Source organism: Danio rerio, chromosome 8 (assembly GCF_049306965.1).
Source record: "Danio rerio strain Tuebingen ecotype United States chromosome 8, GRCz12tu, whole genome shotgun sequence".
Classification (NCBI taxonomy): domain Eukaryota; kingdom Metazoa; phylum Chordata; class Actinopteri; order Cypriniformes; family Danionidae; genus Danio; species Danio rerio.
The window spans coordinates 61,205,001-61,228,494 of NC_133183.1; the positions used below are offsets into that span (position 1 = coordinate 61,205,001).

The window sequence follows — 23,494 nt, forward strand, 5'->3', positions numbered from 1 at the left end:
TTGACAAGTTGAGGAACCGCTGCTGTAGAGAACACATCTATAATATTATGAACGATATACAAGGCAATATTAATGAACAGAAGCACTTACACGTGATGTTGTAATGTGTCTTGAAAAGCATGTTGACGTGATCCCAAATGAAGACGGTGCAGATTCCAGTGTTGGGCTGAGCGAAAACCACATACTGGTCATCTTGAAACTCGTACGACTCCACGGACAGAGACTGGAACGAGTAGGTCTCGTAAACTGCGAAATCTGCACGACAAGAGTGAGTCACAGGCAGAGACAATGTCACTTTGATAAACTTCATTCATTCATTTTCCTTCAGCTTAGTCTCTGATTTATCAGGGGTCGCCACAGCGGAATGAACCGCCAACTATTCCAGCATATGTTTTGCGCAGCGGATTGCTTTTCAGCCACAACCCAGTACTGAGAAACACCTATTACCTAGAGTAAGGCCCTGTTTACACTAGTGCGTTTTAGTTTTAAAACGGCGTTGTAGAATGAAAACGATCCGCATTTCACCCGGCGTTTCTGAACAGCTCTCCGTCCACACCAAAACACTTAAAATACACATCACGTGACCACACACACACACACTCTTGGGCAAGCACTGCAGCATTTCTACCATGATGAGAGCTGTGCTGGTCGGACTGCTCATCAAGCATCTGCCGCTGGATCTAATCTCACTATATTTGCTAAATGTGATATTTAATTAATCTTGTTGTCTATATCTAACAACTTCAGATTCCCCGACTTTGGTCTTTTGAATCGATTACTTGTTCACAGGTAACGTGTTTTGGCTGAGCGCAAAGATAAGTTAATGATTAATGTAGCCACGTACATTCTGTATATTGACTGATCGCTTGCCTTTATTTGCCATAATGTATAGACTTATTGTGCGTTATACTTTCATAATGGCTATTATTGATTATTAAAACAGACATTCAGCAAAGCAGAAGATACGTTTCGTATTTTCAATGAAAATGAAAGGAGGCAGTGATGTTATATAGGCTCTGTTTTATTATGAATATGCCATACAGTGAAGATGCAGCACGACGCCTCCGCATTTCTGCTGTCTGTTAAGTTGTTAATATCAAAATGAAAATAGGCAGTTCCTTAAATCATGTTTTCATTTCATTGTTGAGAAAGTGAAACAACGTAGCCAGGATGATGAGAATAATGTTATAAAGTACACTGTTCCCTTTGAAGATTTACCGGACATGTCCTCGAGGGTCTGTTTTCCATATCAAACTTGCGAAGTCTGAACTTACAGGGAGAGGATGCGAGACTGAACTGTGCGTAACGTTAAGCTACTTAATATTGAGGAAAAGCCCCGCCTCCGTTTTCAGATGTCTCCGTTTTCCCCCATCCACACTGACATGAAGCAGCTGCGTTTTAGAACGAAAACGGCCTCTCCAGCGTTTTCAAAACGCTCCGTTTTCGGCGCTCGAAACTCCGGCGTAGTGTGGACGGATGGCGTAACCGTAGCAAAACTTATGCATTTTAAAACGAAAACGCATTAGTGTAAACAGGGCCTAAATCAAGAGCACCGGGTTGATGCTTGTGTTAAACCTGCTTGCCGATTTGTCCATCAATACAGAGCTGTTACCAACGTCAGTGTTGCTGAGTGGGGATCAGGATGACGGGGATCCTAAAGATTCAAATCTTTAAGGTCCTCTACGAAATTCGGAAGTTTTAAGCACTTTTTAAAGACTAGCTGTGTCTACTACTCAGTAGGTACTGCATTTAAATTTAAACATACTACTCAGCTGTTAGAAAAGTGCGTTCCTTACAGTATGAATGTGAAAAGTATGAATGGAATTCGGATGTACTACTTCTGGCATTTTGTCATGGTCACGTGAGCTACCTGCGTCAATTGTGTCGCATCACTCCCATTCATGAATTCGCTCGCGGGGCATCATGGGATAGCGCAGCATGCATGAGATGCGCACTCCAGAATCTTACTGGAAGTAGTAAGTCATCCACGTACTTCTCACATACTTATTTTCGAATTCTATGAATTCAGACATACTACTCGGCTCACATACTGATTAAAGCGTACTATATAGTATGGAAGTTTGCGGTTTCAGACACAGCCTACGGTCTTTCTTTTAGGGGGTGTGTGTGATGAGTTTCTTAGTCCCACCCACTGGTCGGCCGAAGTGGGAAGGACAGAGACTCATCTACGGAATTGGGAACACCTGGTTTCCCCCTCTATAAAACACCAGCAGTGTTGGCTAGTGGAGAGCCATGCTTTTGCTCCTCTTTATTTTGTTTTGTTTCTTTCTAGCTGTGGTGAATGTTTGATTTTTGCTAGCCTCAGTTGAGCACCGGTTTATTTATTAATGTTTAAACAAATATTTTACTGCACCAAACCATCCTCTGTATGTCCTCCCTTTAATTTGTCATGGCCTTTGAGCCATGTCGTGACAAATATGGGGGCTCATCCAGAATTTGAACCCAGGACCTCTCGCATTCACACACACACACACACACTCATACACTACGGCCAATTGAGCTATTTTAGCAACATAGTGTTTGGACTGTGGGGGAAACCAGAACACCCGGAGGACACCCAACATGGGGAGAACATGCAAACTCCACACAGAAATGCCAACTGGCCTAGCCGTGACTTCTTGCTGTGAGGTGACAGTGCTTACCACTGAGCCTCCGTGCCACCCAGTATGAGATTTTCCAGACTAAGGGTGCTTTCACACCTGTGAATCGATTCAGTTGTTCTGAAACAGAGATTAAAATTGTTACATTGTTGCTCTTTGCTCTTGGAGCGGTTCGCTTTCACACTGCAAAGTTTCTAATCGGATCAAAAGAGCTAAAACAAGTCACGTGTGAGTAAACTCTCCTCACATTGGTCAGGGTGTCAGGGTTTATTTTGCAGCGTCCCGCTCAGCTGTCAGGAGAGGTGGTGGTTTGGTGGTGATTGACAGGGTGCGCGCGCCATGTGTCTGAGGAGAGACGCGGTGGGGAGGGGTGAGAAGGGTGCGCGACGATGCCTATTTGAGGACCGGGAGGGAGATGCGAGATTACCGGGAGATCATCACTTGATTGCGGGCATCCGGAGACTCGCGAAACTTCCCGCCATACTCATAAATCTCTCCTCATATAGCCGTAAGCCTATTACATATCCATAAAACACTGTGATATAACCGCGCTCGGATCGCTTTCTCATTGCATTCGAACCGCCCCAGGGTTCCTTTCAATCGAGTCGAGACCACCTCATTCAAGCGATCTCGGAGCGATTACTTTGGCGCGGAACAGAGCGCGATTGCCCTGTTCACATATGCCAAACGAACCGCGCTAACTGGGCAAATGAGACACGTTCCGAAACAAAAGTGTAGGTGTGAAAGCACCCTGAAATTCTGTCTCAGTCAAACCTTTCACTCAGAGGTGTTTCTTATTTTCAACTAAATGCGTTATATGTGTTGTTTTTCAATTCTTCATGTAATAAATGTATTGTTCATTGTTCATGTTAGTAAATGCATTTACTAACATTAACTAATACAGTGTTTCTCAACCACGTTCCTGGGGGACCACCAGCACTGCACATTTTCCCTGTCTCCTTAACAAAACACAGCTGATCATCAGCTTATCAGCAGAGACTGAAAGACCTGTAATAGGTGTGACAAACCAAAACATGCAGTGCGGGGGGTCCTCGGGAGGTACGTGGTTGAGAAACACTGAACCGATACAACCTTCTTGTAAAGTGTTACCGTTGAAATGTTGCATGTGTAGACGTGAATCTGGAAAAAAACATTGTTGTGAGTGGTGTGACCTGCGCTGATGCAGTTGAAGTCTCGCGGTGTGAGCTCATGGATGCGTCGGCCCTGGAACTCAAACGGACTGGCGCAGTAAATGGGCGGAACAGACGTGTTGGTTTTCTCCATCCAGTCAACCAGCCATTTGATCTTGCAGTCACAACGAAACGAGTTCCCGCGCAGGTCTCTGCAAAGAGCAAACCGACAGATAACAAAACCCACAACGTAATAGGAGTGAACTCAAATCAACTGACCTGAATTCACCCAAATTCAAAACACATCCAGTTGAAGACAGAGCTATTAACCACCCTGTATATGTTTCCCTAATTTCTTTTTGATAGTTTAGTGATATTGTTGACAGTGTAATGCTTACTATCTTTTACACACAGTATAAATAGAGATGGAATTATCTCCAGTCGCTCACAGGGCATTTGTTATGTGTATCTATGGTACATACAGGTCTGTAAGGATGTCTAGGTGCTTGAAGAGCTCCCTGGGAAGAACCTGCAGGTTGTTATTGGACAGGGACCTGACATGGAGAAAAGAAAATCAGAGAGAAACATAATATGCGTGTGCAAATGATCAAAACTCTTGGGGCTTCCATGATCACCCCTGTTCCACAACTGCAATTGTACTGAACTTATTATTAATACTTGTTTACCATGCAAAGTTATTCCATCATTTTTTTGTATATTGTTAAACCTACTGTTTAAAGTCCTCCTAAATCATTTGTTATTGTGTATTCTCAGACACCCTGAAGCTGTAATGCTACTATTGTCCACTAGAGAGCCTCAACAATTCATTCATTCATTCATTTTCTTCAAAGCAGGGATGAGAACAGACATTTAGCGGGACAGGGGCACACAAGCAAACACTCCACTTCTTACATTAATTTATTTCTAAAGAGAAAATACAATAAAATAAAGGGATAGTTAAGTCAAAATCAACATTTATTAACTATTTACTCTCTCTTTACAAACCTTATGAGCTTCTTTTTCTGTCCAACCCAAAAGAAGATATTTTGAAGCATGCTGGAATTTGGTAGACACTGACATCCATAGATGTTAATAAAATTAATCAATGGAAATCGATGGGTTACAGTAGCCAACAGCCTATAATCACTTCCTGACAAAAGTCTTGTCGTCAATCTCAGTTGTAAGAATAATAAATAATAACTTGACTTCTAGTAGATCGTTTGGAAAAGTGTCAGAAGGTCTTTTTTTTTTTAAATGAATCATCTGTTGAGCTGCATCCCAATCATCACAAATACTGCAGAAGACCTACTGGAACCCTGATGGAGCAGAGATTCTCACAAAAATCAGTCAAGTTTGGTGAAGGAAAAATCAAGGTTCGGGGTAACATTCAGTATGGGGGCGTGCGAGAGATCTGCAGAGTGGATGGCGACATCAACAGCCTGAGCTATCAAGACATTTGTGCTGTCCATTACATGACAAACCACAGGAGAGGGACAATTCTCCAGCAGGATAGCGCTCCTCATACTTCAGCCTCCACATCAAAGCCTCTAAAAGCAAAGAAGGTCAAGGTGCTCCAGGATTGGCCAGCCCAGTCACCAGACATGAACATTATTGAGCATGTCTGGGGTAAGATGAAGGAGGCATTAAAGATGAATTCAAAGGATCTTGATGAACTCTGGGAGTCCTGCAAGAACTCTTTCTTTGCCATTCCAGATGACTTTATTAATCAGTGATTTGAGTCATGTCAGAGATGTATGGATGCAGTCCTCCAAGCTCATGATGGAGTCAGACACAATATTCATTCTGTCTCCACTGCAGCAGGACTTTATATTCTATACTGGACATTATTTCTGTTCAGTGATGAGACTTTTGTCTAAGCAAAGTCAGAGCTTACTGTCCTAATGAAATCATTCAAAATCAAGGCATGATCATATTTTATTGTGGTCAAATAAGTGTAATCTAGAGGCCTTTACCTTTCATGTTAGCCACTTCTGATACCAAATGATCAACAAGAAGTCCAGTTATTCTTTGTTGATCCTAAAACTTAGGCAACAAGACTTTTGTCAGATAGTGTAATGTTCTACAACCTGAATCTTCTAGGGCCCTATCATATACCCGGCGCAATGTGGCGCAAGGCTTTTTTATTTGCTAGTTTCAGCTTGGCGCAAGAGTCGTTTGGATGTTTTGCGCCATGCTGATTAAATAGCAAAAGCATTTGCGCTCATAGGTGCGCCCACAGGCGTTCTGGTCTAAAAAAGGAGGCGTGTTGAGGCGCATTGCTGGCGCGGGGCTATTTTGAGAAACTATAATAGATTTTTCAATAGACCAGAACAAAGCCTGTCTATTGTCCAGCGTTAGTTGCGTTAGTTGTGCGCCTCGCTTACACACTGCTTAATACACACAAGATGTAGAGCAATACGCAAATATCTTTACATATGAGAAAGAATTAAAATATTAAGGATATATATAGGATATAATAAGGATATATATAGGATATAAATATAAAGGATTAAAATATTACAAAACATATTATTTTCTAGCCTACATAATATAAAAACCAAACTTACATGCCTTCTTCATCTCGGAGGGCTTTTTCAGTTTATTCGTGACAATTTGCTTTCGTATAATGTTATTATTATTAGCAGTATTATTTATTATATCCATATTTATATTTGTTTTATTAAAAACAAGCTTAGATTTGTCCATCTGTCAGGTTTCAGACCATATGGGGCACAGCATGTGTTTTAGAATATAACTCAGGTTTTTGACCACACTTCATTATTATTGTTCATTTATTCGTTTGCTGGAAATTAGAAATAGTTTTAAAACCAATTTTTGCGCTTAACAAACTAAATTAATTATTTATAGGCTAATGGATGTCTGTGCGTACAAGGTTTCCCTATCCACGAGAGCGAAAGTGATTATGAGGATATTATCAAAACCCTCGTTAGCTAACTAAGGTTCCAAGTTGCGTCGTTACAAACTTAGTTTGTTGATTTGGCGTTTGATGAACAATCGTAAACTGTGTCAAACTTGTACGCCTGCAACTACACCTCTCGAGCTGTAGTTAGAAGCATAGTTACAGTTATCCCCCTATGCCCTATTCATTCAAATGTTCCAACATTTAAACTTGGAATGATTTAAAAAAAGCATTCAAGTCATCTTTCCTAAGTGTATTTTGCATTCCAAGTATTTTTTTTACAGTACAGTTTTAGCGATCTTCATATTCACAATTGCGCTCCCTTTGCAGTGCACTTTGAAAACATTCATGCCATTTTGAACGCAATGGCATAAATGAGATAAATGAGATAATGAAAATAAAATGGCATAGACTCCTAGCACCACTGGGGGTGGGGGGTTGGGGTGGGATATCGGGGGGTCAGAAAGTGAATTTACTTATTGTTCTATTGTAAATGATATCTGGAGGATTTTGTTTGGCCTCTCATGTGGAAAATGAATGCACAGACTGATAATCCTGCCTAAGAATAAGAAATACGTACAGGTGTGTCAGTGACTTGAGTCCTCTGAATGTGTGCTTTGACAGCGCCTGGATGTCGTTGTTCTCGATAAATCTGTGAGGAAGCAGAGCGAGAAAAGAACATGGGAGTTAAATTAACCATTTAAAGCATGTAAATGAATTCAACCAACAACTCATTAGTCAGACAGCCACAAAATGAAACACTTCCAGACAAAGATTTAGGAGATTTGTGCCATTTAAGATGAAAAGATGAACAGATTGGGCCAGGGATATCAATCAAACGGCATTTTCTCTATGTACTGTAATAAACTGTGAGAATGTGAAGGGACGCAGGCGGTTCCCTGATGGATTCTTGAGTCTCAGTGTTCAGGAAAATGAAGCCTGGCGCATTGGCCGCGTTAAAGCTCTTAGCTTAATGAGGTTGTGGGCGTTTTCATTAATGCTAAAAGCTTTCTGCAAATTGCAAGGCCTTCCCCTCGCTCTCTTTTATCTCATTCACTCTCTTTCTGCAGTCGACGAGCTGCCAGCGCTTTCGTCTGGAAGACAACGCTCGCTGAATCTTAAGGAGGAGCCACAGAAAACACACAACCTGCATGATGATCAGAGACTGATTCAGTCAAGTCTATTCGATATCTATATATATATATATATATATATATAATATAATATTGGCTGCAGTGTGCAGTGTTTCGAAACACTTGCGCTTCGGGATCTCGACACTGTTGAAATGTCAGTTTCACGTGTCAGCCATCCCTATTTTGACTTTGACTCTATATTACCCTCATACATCTGTTTGCTCCACTATTGACCACTGCTTGCCTGACGATTCTAATAAACCTGCACGTGGATCCACACCTCTGTTGTCAGAGTCACTCCCCCTGGTTACAGGCCCACACGGAATCTGCACGCTCAGAAATCCACAGATTTTTAGTCTATTTATTTACTTATGTAAATGTGTGTACATTTATCAGGGTTCAACGCTAAGGATTTTTTCTACTGGTCCAATCAGGCTAGTGGTTTAGATTTTTCCTTGCCCTGCCAAAATTTTCACTGCCCCCACCAAAAAAAAAGGGAAGTTAATAGCTATTTTTAAACGACATATTTTAAATAATGTGTCAAAAATAAAGTCTGTAAATCTAGAATTTCAATACTTAAAAAACGATTGTAAATATAAGTGTTATGCAAACAAAAAGAGCAGTATGGAAAATGTGGAGGCATTTTATTGCAGTTAAAAATTATTTAACAAAAGGTGGCTGACTTGTCAAAATGACGGCAAACTATGCATAACATCACTTTATTTATATTTTGTGTTGTTGTTTCTACGTAAATGTCTACTTCCAACACGTTAGAGACAGACATTTTCGTTTAGCCTTTTAATTTGATGTTGCCGCCATGTTGCTGTTTCTACGCTGTACTGGTTGTTACCAGGTTACAAAAAAAAATAGCATGGTCAAATCAATCAGATAAGACGAATCGGAAAGCAATATGTTGTTTACGACATTACAGAGAAGGTAGCATTTAAAGATTTAAAAGCACAAACTTAAAATGCACGCAATTGACAAATAGTCACAGACAAATTAAATGTTAGTGACAAGGCAGCACTGTCCCAATCGGGCCAGTAATGATCCGGTCTACTGTCACAAGTGTCTCTCACGCTGGCCCTGGGCCACCGGGCAGTCCTTATTGTTGAGCCCTGTTTATATTTATTAAGTTTTTAATTAAGAGTGTTGTGAAATAATAATATTGTCATAAAAATGTTTATATGATTTATTTACAATACAGTTTGTAAAGTAATCTTTTCTGTCTTTTAGTAGATCTGTTATGAGATGTGCTATGTTTACCAAATAAGTGGATCTAATTGGATTTACATTGTAAACATTAAATAAAAGTAAAAAAAAAAAAAATAAAAAAAATAAAAATATATATATATATATATATATATATATATATATATATATATATATATATATATATATATACATATATATATACATACATATATATATATATATATATATATATATATATATATATATATATATATATATATATATATATATATATATATATATATATATATATATTTAATATATTAAGTTTTTAGTTATGATGCTCCTAAAATCATTCCACATAAATCCACAGATTTTTTACAAAATTTTCCGCAAAAATCTCTGCAGATTCTGTCTGGCCCTAGAAAAGATTGCTTTTCTGTGTCACGTGTTGTTAGAACACAGCCATTGTAGCCAATCAGGGGTTCCGTTCTTCGTACCTCGCTTAAATGATCTAAGATGATTTGGCAGATGCTGGATCTGTTCATCTTGATAACTGATCTCTCGCTTATTTGGTTCTTCAAACGAGTTCGCGAATCAGATTAGAATGTCTGGATGAACTGATCTGAGATCGCTGCGTGTGTTGTGAACGACAGATCTATCCATCCTCGAAATCATGATCAGCAATGCAACGATTGGCTGACGGCGCATCAACGTAATGACACCATCTGATTAATATTCAATTATCCATGTGAGCTAAATTACATCAAATTAGCATAAGGTTTGTTAAATATGACACGCAATAACCTTCCACATTTGTTGTGAGCTGCAGGCTTTACACTGTCATCTGTCAAGAGTATTCATCATGTATTTCAGTGCATATCAGTGTATTTAGTTCTACATTTAGAAAAGATTTTCTTTATTATAGTAGCCGTTTTTTTAATCGGTGTAAAGAATCACTGAATGTTTACAAAAGCATTTTGATATTGGTAAAGGCGTCTGCAACTTTTGTGAAGCATCCAATCACCGGCATATTAACTGTCAACACATGTTTATGACTGCATATTATTGCTGTTAAAAACAGTCACATATTGTGCATTTCTATTATACACAAATTGTTCTAAAGCGATCTAAAAAGTTCATTCCAATAAGTTTTCTCTTTGCACCACCAGGTGGCAATCTTTGTACTTTCATTTCAGGGGTGCAGATTGCATAAGTTTTATTAATATGTATAACTTTATTTATTTTGTTAATAACTATAACTTTATATAAATAGTTAAAAATAGTTACTATTTTCCCAAGTGTATATAACTACTACTGTAAGAAAATATCAGCATTTGGTACATACTTTCAGTATTTTCTTTGCATGAACTGAGCCGATCTAATCCTGTTTACATGAATTGAACCTGCTGCCGAGCAAGTTTGATCTACCAGAACTGTTGCTAAGACAACAACTCTCGGATCAGCTTTGAAGAACGAAACGGTCCTGGGGTCCGTTCTTCGTACCTCGCTTAAATGATCTAAGATTATTTGGCAGATCCCGGATCTTTTAATCTTGATAACTGATCTCTCGCTAATTTGGTTCTTCAAACGACTTCGCGAATTAGATTAGAATGTCTGGATGAACTGATCTGAGATCGCTGCGTGTGTTGTGAAGGACAGATCTATCGATCCTCGAAATCATGATCAGCAATGCAACGATTGGCTGACGGCACAGCAGCGTAATGACATCATCTGATTAATATTCAATTATCCATGTGAGCAAAATTACATCAAATTAGCATACGGTTTGTTAAATATGACACGCAGTAACCTTCCACATTTGTTGTGAGCTGCAGGCTTTACACTTTCATGTGTCAAGTGTATTCATCATGTATTTCAATGCAAATCAATGTATTTAGTTCTACATTTAGAAAATATTTTCTTTATTATAGTAGCTGTTTTTTAATCGGTGAAAAGAATAACTGGTTGTTTAAAAAAAGCGTTTTCATATTGGCAAAGGCGTCTGCAACTTTTGTGAAGCATCAAATCACCGGCATATTAACTATCAACACATGTTCATGACTGCATAAATGTATTACTGCTTTAGAAAAAAACAGTCACATATTGTGCATTTCTATTATACACAGTTTGTACTAAAGCGATCTAAAAAGTTCATATCAATAAGTTTTCTCTTTGCACCACCAGGTGGCAGTCTTTGTACTTTCATTTCGAGGGTGCAGATTGCATACGTTTTATTAATATGTACAACTTAATTTATTTTATTAATGACTATAACTTTATATATATATATATATAGTTTAAAAATATGTACCATTTTCCCAAGTGTGTATAACTACTACTGTAAGAAAATATCAGAATTCGGAACATACTTTTTGTATTATCTTTGCTTGAACTAAGCCGATCTAATCCTGTTTATATGAATTGAACCTGCTCCTGATCAGGTTTGACCTAGCAGAACTGTTGCTATGACAACAACTCTCGGATCAGCTTTGAAGAACGATATCAATATCCAAATCCAGCTAATTGAGTAATCCACGTACGAAGAACGGACCCCAGAAGTCTGAAAAAATAATTAGAGGTTTTCAAAAACATTCATTTTGAGTCAGCTGATACTGCGTTTGCTTGTGGACAAACAGCCAAACTGCGCAGAAAAGGCTACGGTTTTTAAAAAGCACATGTGTGTTGACAGGGCCTTAGCGTAACTCAATAAATCTCCCTTAATATGCAGCAGAAGACATTCTAAGACAAATAATACGTCCATCTGTTGGACAGATCATCAATTCACCGACCCACTCATCTGTCTTTCAGGTCAGCCATCGATTAGAGCAGTGGTTCTCAAACTTTTTTCATCAAATACCACCTTAGAAAAAATTTGTCTCTCCAAGTACCACCAAAACGAGTAGTATTGAAATACAGTAGCGTAGTAGGCCCAGTAAAGCAGCTACAACTGCACAGTTAGAAAGATCATGGCAGATTACCTCAGAAATATAGGCTATATGTCATATATGGCATATTATATACATCATTTTTGGTAAACTTGGAAATGTGTGAAGCATGTAAAAGACATATTTCATTCCTCCGCGTACCACTAGAAGGAAGCCTGCGTACCACTAGTGGTACACGTACCACAGTTTGAGAAACACTGGATTAGACCATCTCTCTCTCTCTCCATTCATTCCTCCATCCAGAAAATGTACTTACAAATACTGCAGGTGTCCAAGACCAGAAAAGGCATCATCAGAGATCACAGAGAAAGTGTTTGAGTTCAACAGCCTGTGGAGAATGAAAAGGGAGATAATACAGTTGCAGAATCAGTGTTTAGCCCTCCTGAATTATTAGCCCCCTGTATATTTTTCCTCCAATTTCTGTTTAATGGGAAGACTTTCCCAACACGTTTCTAATCATAATAGTTTAGGTAACTCATTCATTGCTAATAACTAGGGATGTAACGGTATCAGAATTTCACGGTACTATAATACCTCGGTATGAATGGCACGGTACGGTATTTATTGAATAATTTACAGGAAAAACAAAACTAATGAAAAGACTCGAAAAAGTGTCAAAAGTGTTTATTTACCTTAGCACTGAACATATCAATGACATACAAATTAGCCATCTATCTGTAAGTTTCGAAACAGGAACTTCAATTTTTAAATTTTAATAACAAACTGAAGTTTCTCAAACTAATTTCGAGAGGAGCACGTGGTAGGATTGACTACAGCTGATCCCTATCCTAATCACTAGCTAGCCAATCGGATCACTCTAAATTCAATATAAATATCCAGCCTAAACTTCAATCTTTATCTTCGTTTTGGAAACCCCCCCCATCCATCCCTTCTCCCTCCTCCTCAGTTTGGGCGACACGGTGGCTCGGTGGCTAGCATTGTTGCCCCACAACAAGGAGGTCATTGGTTCAACACTAGCTGAGCCAACCGAAACTCTCTGTGCGGAGTTTGCATGTTCTCCCCGTGTTCGTGTGGGTTTTCCCCGGGTACTCCGGTTTCCTCCCACACTCAAAAACTATGCAACAAAAGTTAAAGTCACAAGCACTTACAACAAACTAGCACAACTAGTGATCTATTTTGGGAAGCTATCGAGAACTACCTGATCTCATATCCCTCCAAATGCTTATTGACCAGGCGGGAGCCTTGGGCTCATCAATCACTGAGCTCAGGGTTCTCTCCCGGGACAGCATGCCAAACTAGCTTAAATAGTCAAGCATTATCTAAGTGTGAACTCTTGAAAAACTATTAAACCATAAAAAAAATTAAGTTTCAATTTAGTATTGTTGAAAACTCATCACATTCAACATTTAATCACTCACTCACTTAGATAGAGATGGGTTTTTTAAGGAAAATTATCATATACAGTAACTAAAATCTGGTAAAAGCTGGGATCTCTGGGCATGTCCCCTGCAACAGAAAAAACCCTCTCATTTGGGACTGAGGTTTCTGGGACAGAGAGATATGATTTAGCCAAGGTTGACAGCAGTGGGTAACGTTGTGCATTGTCTTTCCACCACTTGAGAGGACAAGCCATGAGTGAGATAGAGGTCTCTTTGCGGTACAAGTCAATGTCTGCATCAATCTAACAAGTGTGCTGTGTTCTGCAGTCCCCATGACTGTTTTTAGTCGTATTCCCCCACTTATATTTCACCACAGTCTGGCAGTGCCTGCATACTGTTTTTTTCTTTGTCTGTCACCTGTCAACTTTTTCGTATCCTTTTAAAAAGAAACCGAAATGCTTCCACACATCCGATTTAAAACACGCTTTAGGTTCGATCATTTCCAGCTCTTTTTCTTTCTCGCTACTAGCAACACACTCCATTTCCGCATTACTGGATCTGTAGTGACAACAGACCGCAAAGGATGATGGCCACGCCTAGGCTGATAGGAATTGTAGTTCCCGCTACCACCCGTTCACTTCATTCGACTAAGCAAACTTTACTCAGAAATAAAGTTTTATTGAGTCATGCGCCTACGGTAATATTGAAAAAAATTACTATTGCGGTATGACGGTATTTACAATATTGTTACAGCCCTACTAATAACTTGTTGATTTTATCTTTGCCATGATGACAGCACAGTTCATTGATTGGTGTGATAGAAATAAGCTAAAAATAAATACTAACAAAACAGAAGAGATGGTATTTGACCCAAAGTGCATAGGTGACCATCGTCAAGTGGTTGTACATGATGATCCTATTACTCAGTCAGATACCTATAAGTACTTGGGCATTCATATCGACAGTTCTTTCACATGGAAAACACACATTGATTGGGTTTGTTCTCGTTTACACCAGAGATTGTATTTTTTACGGAGGTTGCGTCTTTTTGGAGTCAACAAGAAGCTCATGATGCTGTTTTATAAAGCAGTTCTTGAAAGCATTGTCAGGTATGGCATTACAGTGTGGTTTGGCAACCTATCTGTTCAGTGTAAATCTAAACTGATGCATCTCTTAAAGACAGCATGGAAAATTGTCAGGCACAACGAATATTTTAATCCTCAAGTTTTATATGAGAACTGTGTCCTCAATCAGGTGGATAGGATTGTAAAGGATCCAACTCATTTTTTTTTTCCCCAGTACAAACTGTTTCCCTCTGGTAGAAGATATAGAGTCCCAAAGTGTAGGTTAAACCGTTATAAGAAATCCTTTGTACCCGTGTCAGTGGGTTTACTTAATAAGAGCATATCTTAATTGGCACCATAAATTTTGTAATTGTTGTATTTTCTACTGTTTTTTATTGCTTGTTTTAGTGAGTGTCTGCAGCAATATGGCGATGCCCAAAACAAATCTCCTGTCAAGGACAATAAAGTTTTACTACTACTACTACTAATATTTAACTAGATATTTTTCAAGACACTAGTATTCAGCTTAAAGTGGTTTGTTCTCTAGACAATTAAAAAACTATTGCTTAAGGAGACTAATATATTTACCCTAAAAATGCGTTTAAAAATGTTAGATCTGCTTTCATTCCAGCCAAATTAAAACAAGTAAGTCTTTATCTAAAATAAATGATTGGAAATACTGTAAAACTGAAATACTGTGGAATAAAAACGACACAGGAGGCTAATAATTCTGACTTCAACAATATACATGTATATGTTCATATATGGCCATATTGAACATTTCAGTATGAGTTTAAAAGCAGCATTGCTTTGCTTTGAAAGATCACCTTGTAAATCCAATATGACTGCCTTTGAAATTTATGAAGCCACAATTAATCCTGTGGCTGAAAGCACATCTTGCCTTTTGGTCTCGAATATCAGATCGCAGCGCAGAGCTTCACGGCATCTGACTGCTATATGCTAATCATAACAGCACGGAACGGAGCGTGACGTACTGATTTTTGTGCTGACAGCAGATTTGTGTCTATGCACACAGACAACACTGCATTTACATATTCAGATATAGGTTGTAGGGCAGGGGTGCTCAGTCCTGTTCCTGGAGATCTACCCTCCTGCAGATTTCAGTTGCCACCCATATCAAACACACCTGAACCAATTAATTAGGACCTGAACACCACGTGATAATTACAGGCAGGTGTGTTTGATATGGGTAGCAACTGAAATCTGCAGGAAGGTGGCTCTCCAGGAACAGGATTGAGCACCCCTGTTGTAGGGTGTCAGTAAATGCATTATAAAACCCAGGCTCATTCTGAAAACGTACCCCTATATACATTTCTGGAGAACTTTGTCCCAGGAGCTACGTTTTTTGCAGTTTTTGTTTTTACAAATCCACCAGAGTTGGATGTGTACGCTTTTTGAGATGTCAAATTTCTCTCACAAGTGCCATTCGCGTCTGCTGTCTCACATAAATCCACCAGAGGCCACTGTCGACTGACTGACTGCCCCACCCTCCTTCTTCCCTAAACCCAACCAATAATGTTTTCAAAAGCACCGATTGACCCGCATCTCACTCTGTCATTTACTTGTTTATTTTATTTTTTTGGGTTCTGTTTTTGTCTGACCCGCTTTCTGGAACAGTTCTTCACCGGATCTGAACCCCGTCATTGTGCATCTCAAGTCTATCGATGTCCACCGAACTGGACAAACTGGTAACAGCACAAAAGCTGTTCATACAGAGGTAAGCGGTAAGCTAGTAGCGCAAAAAGGAACGGCATCATCCCACCTCATAGCAATCATTTTAAAGACGAAATGCAGCCATACATACGTCTGGCTACATAAATCACGATCTCCAGAATCGTATATAATAATAATAATAATAATAATAATAATTCCTTACATTTATATAGCGCTTTTCTGGGCACTCAAAGCGCTTTACACAGTGGGGGGAATCTCCTCATCTACCACCAGTGTGCAGCATCTACCTGGATGACGCGACGGCAGCCATTTTGCGCCAGACCGCACACCACACACCAGCTGATTGGTGGAGAGGAGACAGTGATGCAGCCAATTGAATATGGGGATGGTTAGGAGGCCATGATGGACAAAGGCCAGTGGGCAGATTTGGCCAGGATGCCAGGGTTAAACCCCTACTCTTTTCGAAGGACATCCTGGGATTTTTAACGACCACAGAGAGTCAGGACCTCGGTTTAACGTCTCATCCGAAAGACGGCGCTCACTGAGCAGTATAGTGTCCCCGTCACTATACTGGGGCATTAGGACCCACACAGACCGCAGGTTGGGCACCCCCTGCTGGCCTCACAAACACCACTTCCGGCAGCAACCTAGCTTTCCCATGTGGTCTCCCATCCAGGTACTGACCGGGCGCAGCCCTGCTTAGCTTCAGTGGGCAACCATGTGAGAGTTGTAGAGAGCTAGCTGCCGGCCATATAGGGCTACGTTTTCAGAATGAGCCTATGTTGGCATTTTAATATATTACTCTTGTGATGAATATGTAAGAAGAAGTCTTAGACCCTTTAGCGAATATATAGTTTGTCATTAGATTAGGATTGAATTGCAAAAAAAAGTGATGTAAACTTAATGTGACATGTCTGATTCCATTTGTTTACTGATTCGGTGTCATGCTGTCATGTGAAAACAAACTTCTCTGTTGTGTCTTTCTGGCAGGCAGGAGGAGGACAGAAAAGCTGTTGTTGTTGTTGTTGTTATGTGTGTGGGCAGTCTGTAAATGGAGGGTCTGTCACTGATACACATCACACTACAGCTCAGACACACACACACACACACACACACACACACACACACACACACACACACACACACACACACACACACACACACAGACAGACAGTTCTCTTGGCTTTTCGCACATTTTCCAACACGCAGGCCATAATAAGAGAATGCGGAGGAGGATTATTGTGCTCATCTAGTACTTACAGGAACTGCAGCAGGTGCATGTGGGAAAAAGCTCCTTCGGGAATCTCTGTGAAGGCGGCGTTCACCATAGTCCTGATTAAAAAAAGAAGAAGCAAAAACCACCAACATTATAATCGTGATCAAATATATAAATGCTGTTACTCATAATATCGAAAGCTCATGTTAGAACGCCAACCTGATTTCACCAAGTAGGACATAATCCTGGATAAGTATCTATGTTGATCCTGGAACAACATTCCAATCAGCCAATTAGAATCAAGGGATTCAGTGTATGTTAAGTTTAGGTTTACGGTTAGGTTTGCACACTTTTACTTGATTGTTATCCAACTATTATTCGCATCTGATTTAGGGAACAATTAATAGTTATGGTTGGGTTTAGGGGTAAGGAATAGATTAAATTTTCGAACCAAGCCAGCAGGCACACAACATCATAAGACATTATTATTAGGTTAGATTTAGGTCATGATGTCATGTGACCAGAATTCAACGACTAGCCTATCTAAGGACAACGTTATTTTGACGTCCAATAATGACGTGAAATTGCATTGATATTTGGTTGACCTCAGGATGCGATGGAAAGTGACCGAAATCCAACGTCTAATAGAAGTTATAGTGGTAACGTCCACACAACGTCAAGCTGTAACATGATTTCATGTTGATATTTGGTTGATTTTAGGTTGGACATTGGACACTGACGTCGGCCTGATGTTGGGTTCTGACATCAACCTTATTTTTATTCCCAAACAAAATCAAACGTCCCCAAGATGTTGGGGTAAATTGGGGTACAACATCAACATGACGTCATGTTGATGTCCTGTGCCTGCAGGAAAAACTATATTTCAGGATCAACATAAATGTTAGAGGGTCTCTATAATCTTGCCCTGAGTGAAGATTTAAATATAATAAATTTTCCCATTTTTACCCTATTTAGTGTATGTTTTCCCGCCCAAAAAACAAAATTTTTGTGAAGTTACTTCACAAACTTCCATAACGTTAGCATTTAACCAAAAATGACCATTATCTTACACTTAAGTGGTTCGAAACTTTTTTGTTGAACACAAACTAAATATTCTGAAGAATGTTGGAAAAATGCAGCCATTGACATCTATAGTAGGAGCAAAAAATACTGTAGAAGTCAATGGTTGTTTTTTTCCAGCATTCTTCAGAATATCTTCCTTTGTGTTTAACAGAATAAACTCAATTTTGGAACAAGTGAAGGATTAGTAAATGATGACAATGTTCATTTTTGTGTGAACGATCCCTTTAAAAGGTGCCACCATCAAGTATGTGCTTACTGCGGTCACTATAGTTACCTCACTATAAATATATTAGTGTTTTCTTTCTAGTTTTACAGCAAGATGGAATAAAAAGTGAACGATTTCTAATTTTGTTTCGGATGTCTTCAACAATAGTTTTACATCCATCTAAAGGTCTCGCATTGGTTAGATAAAGCCCAGTCTTTTGTGATTGGTCAACCCACTGACTGTTTTTCAGAAACCAAATTCTCATGACCATATCTGAATTTTCCAATGCAGTTGTTCATTTATTAATTTTCCTTCGGCTTGGTTTCTGTTTCAGAAGTCGCAACAGGGGAATAAAGTGCAAACTATTTCAGTATGTTTAACACAGCAGATGCCTATCCAGCCACAACCTAGTACTGGGAATCACTACTTGCTTTTACAGCAACGGGTTTTACTTTTTACAAGTAGCAACAGGTTTATTCAATGTTTAAATTAAAAGTCAACTAATCGCTTTATAAGCAACAGGTTTACTAACTTTTTAAAGTAAAGTCAACTAATCGCTTTATAAGCAACAGGTTTACTAACTTTTTTTAAAGTAAAGTCAACTAATCGCTTTATAAGCAACAGGTTTTCTCACTTTTTTAAAGTAAAGTCAACTAAAAGCTTTATAAGCAACAGGTTTACTAACTTTTTTTAAAGTAAAGTCAACTAATCGCTTTATAAGCAACAGGTTTACTAACTTTTTTAAAGTAAAGTCAACTAATCGCTTTATAAGCAACAGGTTTACTAACTTTTTTTAAAGTAAAGTCAACTAATCGCTTTATAAGCAACAGGTTTTCTCACTTTTTTAAAGTAAAGTCAACTAAACGCTTTAAAAGCAACAGGTTTTCTCACTTTTTAAAATAAAGTCAACTAATTACTCTAAAAACAACATGTTTACTCACTTTTTTAAGTAGAGCCAACTAATCCCTGTAAAAACAAGCTTACTCACTTTTTAAAGTAAAGTCAACTAATCGCTTTTTACGCTGTCCTATTAGAGATGTATTACTTTAGATTTAGGATCTTTGAATGACTACAAATATAACACTTGACTTTTAATGTATAGACCAACAGAAGCACCTCTTTTCCCAGAGTATTTTTTCAAAGTAATTTGAATCTAAGTTTAAGCGGTTATCTTTGGCCTTTTATTTTAGACAGTTGCTCCTCACACCTGAAAGGATTTAATTATTGGAAAGTAGGACACAGTTCTTGCTTCACTTTTACAGTATATTCTCAGTCTGAGAATAAGGGCAACATCCGAGTGCAGATTTCTACGTTAGTCGGCTTACATAGAAAAACTAAAACAGCTAGCCTTCTTCAGAACTTACAGTTGAAGACAAATTTATTAACCTTATTTAATTTTTTTTTATATTTACCAAGTGATGTTTAAGAGAGAAAGGTAATTTTTACAGCATTTTTATTATGTTTTCTTCTTCAAAATTTTTTTTTGTTTTTTGATTTCTTTTAGATTATCTAAAATATTATCAATATACAGCGGGGGAAATAAGTACTGAACACGTCATGTTTTTTTGCTGGGAATAATATGTCTAAAGGTGCTGATGACATTGAATTAAAGCAGATTTTGGTAAAACCCAAACAACACAAACATAAAAATAAAACAAAACAAAATAAATTCTAAAAAATTAATTATTTGTTAAAAAAAAAAACAATAATGAAGGACAAAATGGCAAAGTACTGAACTATTGAAATGTTTTTATTACTTTATTTAAAAGTCTTTTTTGGCGATGGCAGCTTAAAGACGTTCTCATATGGAGAATGAAGCCTCATGCATTGCTCATGTGTGAGTTTTTCACAGACTTCAACAGAGTGTCAAAATCTTGATGGTTCTGTGGCTCTCGTCTGTCAAATCTGAGCTTTATTTTGTATTCTCTATTGGATTCAGGTCAGGTGATTGGCTGGGCCATTCTACAGCTTGATTTTCTTTCTCTGAAAGCATCTGAGAGATTCCTTGGCTGTGTTTTGGATTATTGTCTAGCTTAAATGTCCACCCTGGTTTCATCTTCATCCTCCTGCTGATGTAGAGGTTGGTCTGAAGCAGCTGATATTCATTTACACTGAAGAATTACTGAGAGATTTCAGCTGCAGTCTGGGCCTTTACTTCCGGACTACACCTCCCTTTCTTCATGTGTTCAATACTTTTTTCCCAGCGCCATTTTATTTTATCTTAATTTGCAAACTAATTAGATTTGTTTTCTTTGCATATATATATGTCTTTGGTTGTTACCAACATTTGGGAAAATTTTCAAGTCAACAGCACCTTTTTATTGAGAAATGTAATACTTTTTAGTCTGCTCGGACTTTATATTTTCTATTTTAACAAAAAAAAAAAAATTAACCACTGTTGTCCAATGACTTGCCTAATTAACTTAACCTACATAGTTAAGCCTTTAAATGTCACTTTAAGCTGAATACTAGTATCTTGCACAATAACTAGTGAAACATTATGTGCTGTCATCATAGTAAAACATTTCAAAACAATTATTAGAAATTAGTTATTAAAACTATTGTTAAAAATTTGTGTTCTTTCTGTTAAACATCAGTTGTGTAATATAATTTTTCATTAAAATTTTTGTGTAGACATTTAATATTACACTACATAGTATATAATAATACAGATTACCATGGACAAATATTGGAGCAGCTAATGAATTAAATGCAATAATATTCTCCCACAGAGAGATAAAGGATGGTAATTGAGGTTTCAGCGGTTATGTCTCTTCAGCAGACGTAAGCGTACTTGTTTCTGGGAAAAAAAGAGCAGCATAAAGACTTCACCTCCTCTTCTTTCAGCTGACGTTTGGTTCTTATGCCTGCTCAGTTTAAAGAAATAGTTCACCCGAAACACCCTGTAAATTCAAGTCTTCTCAAGCCATACAGTACAACTGATGAATTGTATATGAGTGTTCACTAATAAGTTCCCTTTCCCTCAATAAAAAGCTGAAGATGTCATGAAATAAAAATAATCAAAGAATAACAAAATCAGTATGGAAAATACAGGCTGATATCAAGCACTTTATGTAATCACTAAAGGGCAGCACGGTGGCTCCGTGGTTAGCATTGCCACCTCACATCAATACGGTCGCTGGTTTGAGTCACAGTTGGGCCAGTTGGCGTTTCTGTGTGGAGTTTGCATGTTCTCCCTGTGTTGGCGTGGGTTTCCATCAGGTTTCCACCACAGTCCAAACACATGCGGTTTAGGTGAATTGATAAACTAAATTGTCTGTAGTGTATGTGTGTGATTGTGAAAGTGTATGGGTGTTTCCCAGTACTGGGTTGCAGCTGGAAGGGCATTCGCTGCGTAAAACATGTGCTAGATAAGTTTGTCGGTTCATTCCGCTGTGGTGACCTCTCAAATAGAGAATAGGTTGAAGGAAAATGAATGAATGAACATGATCACTAATTTTATAAAAAACACAATCCATCTATCCATCGGTTCAGACTATATTATATATATTTAGTTTATATTTAGACATATTATAGACTGTGATATGACTGTATTGTAATAATTTAACACTTTTAAATATGGTCTAATTGTTATACATTAGTCAAAGAAACAACTAAAATGCACTAACAATAATAAAGTATTTGTTACAGTATGTTTATTAATCTTAAAAATAATAATACTACTCGGCACTGTTAGTTATTGTTAACTCAAGCCCATTACATAATATTACCAAACACAACTTTTGCTTTAAATGTATTTGTCAGTCCCTCCAGGATTTCGCAGGGACATTTTTTTTATATATTTGCGGACTAATATAATTGATTTTGTGTTGGCTTTTGTCAAAACTTATGGCATTATTTGCTTAATTTATTGTGTTTTACTCATTATTTTTTTCACAATACCATTGGACTAACAAAATCATGTAGGGACTGATTTGTAAATATTGAAAGATTGGGTTGTATTTTAACGATCTAGGCACTATGTCTAAAGCACATGGCGCAAAAGCATTAAGGGCTTGTCCAAATCCACTTTTGCTATTTTAAGGATGAAAAAATACACTTTGCGCTGCAGCGCATGGTCTAACAGGGTTGTGCTTATTCTCTTAATTAGTTTTTTAATTTAGTGTTTTGAGCATACACCAATCAGAATCACATCTCAAATTCAGTTGAGTCAGTTGCGTCGTGCCATTGTGCATTTGCTACTTACATGGCGGACTCTGTAAGTGGAGAAACTGAACGCTTCACTAGTGAGAAAACAGTTAAACAGAGCTTCTGTAGTGCGAGGATAAAGAACGAGCCTCCTCCATTCGGCCTCTTTACTTTCTCTTGTGGATAAGGAAATGGTGTAGTACACACTCGGCTGAACACAACTATTAGCCTACATAAATATTTTTGTTTGTTAAGCGCAAAGATTTGTTTTAAAACTATTTCTAAATTCAGTTGTAATTTCCAGCAAACAAATAAATGAAGAATAATAATGAAGTGTGGTCAAAAAACTGAGTTATATCCAAACACGCGCCCTGTTCTTATGCTCCATATGGTCTGAAACCTGACAGATGGACAAATCTACGCTTGTTTTTAATAAAACAAATATAAATATGCATATAAATAATAATAATAATAATAATAATAATAATAATATACAAATGTAAATTGTCATGAAGAAACTGAAAAAGCACCCTCAGATGAGGAAGGCTTGGAGGCAGTGGTTTTTATATTTATGTAGAAAATAATCATATTTGTAACATTTTAATCCATTAATTGTTTTCATATGTAAAGATATTTGTGTATTGCTGTACATCCTGTGTGTATTAAGCAATGTGTATGTGTTTAAGGCGCATAACTAACGTCCTCTGAGCTGTACTTTAGACCTTTTAGTTGGTCTATTGCACAGTCTATTTTAGTTCCTCATAATAGCAACGCGCCAACAAAACTTTCTAGACAG

At 38.0% G+C, this 23,494-nt stretch overlaps 1 protein-coding gene across 6 annotated transcripts in view; it reads right to left on the reverse strand.

The window, feature by feature from the left end:
- lgi3 (leucine-rich repeat LGI family, member 3) overlaps positions 1–23,494 on the reverse strand; it is a 38,990-nt gene that overhangs the window by 7,291 nt on the left and 8,205 nt on the right. For all 6 annotated transcript variants that reach the window (XM_073909816.1, XM_073909813.1, XM_073909815.1 and 3 more), the window contains 6 exon segments: positions 17,306–17,377; positions 12,203–12,274; positions 7,252–7,323; positions 4,234–4,305; positions 3,794–3,963; positions 91–255 (listed from right to left, as the gene is read on the reverse strand). In XM_073909816.1, the coding sequence (XP_073765917.1) occupies positions 91–255; positions 3,794–3,963; positions 4,234–4,305; positions 7,252–7,323; positions 12,203–12,274; positions 17,306–17,377 (623 nt within the window).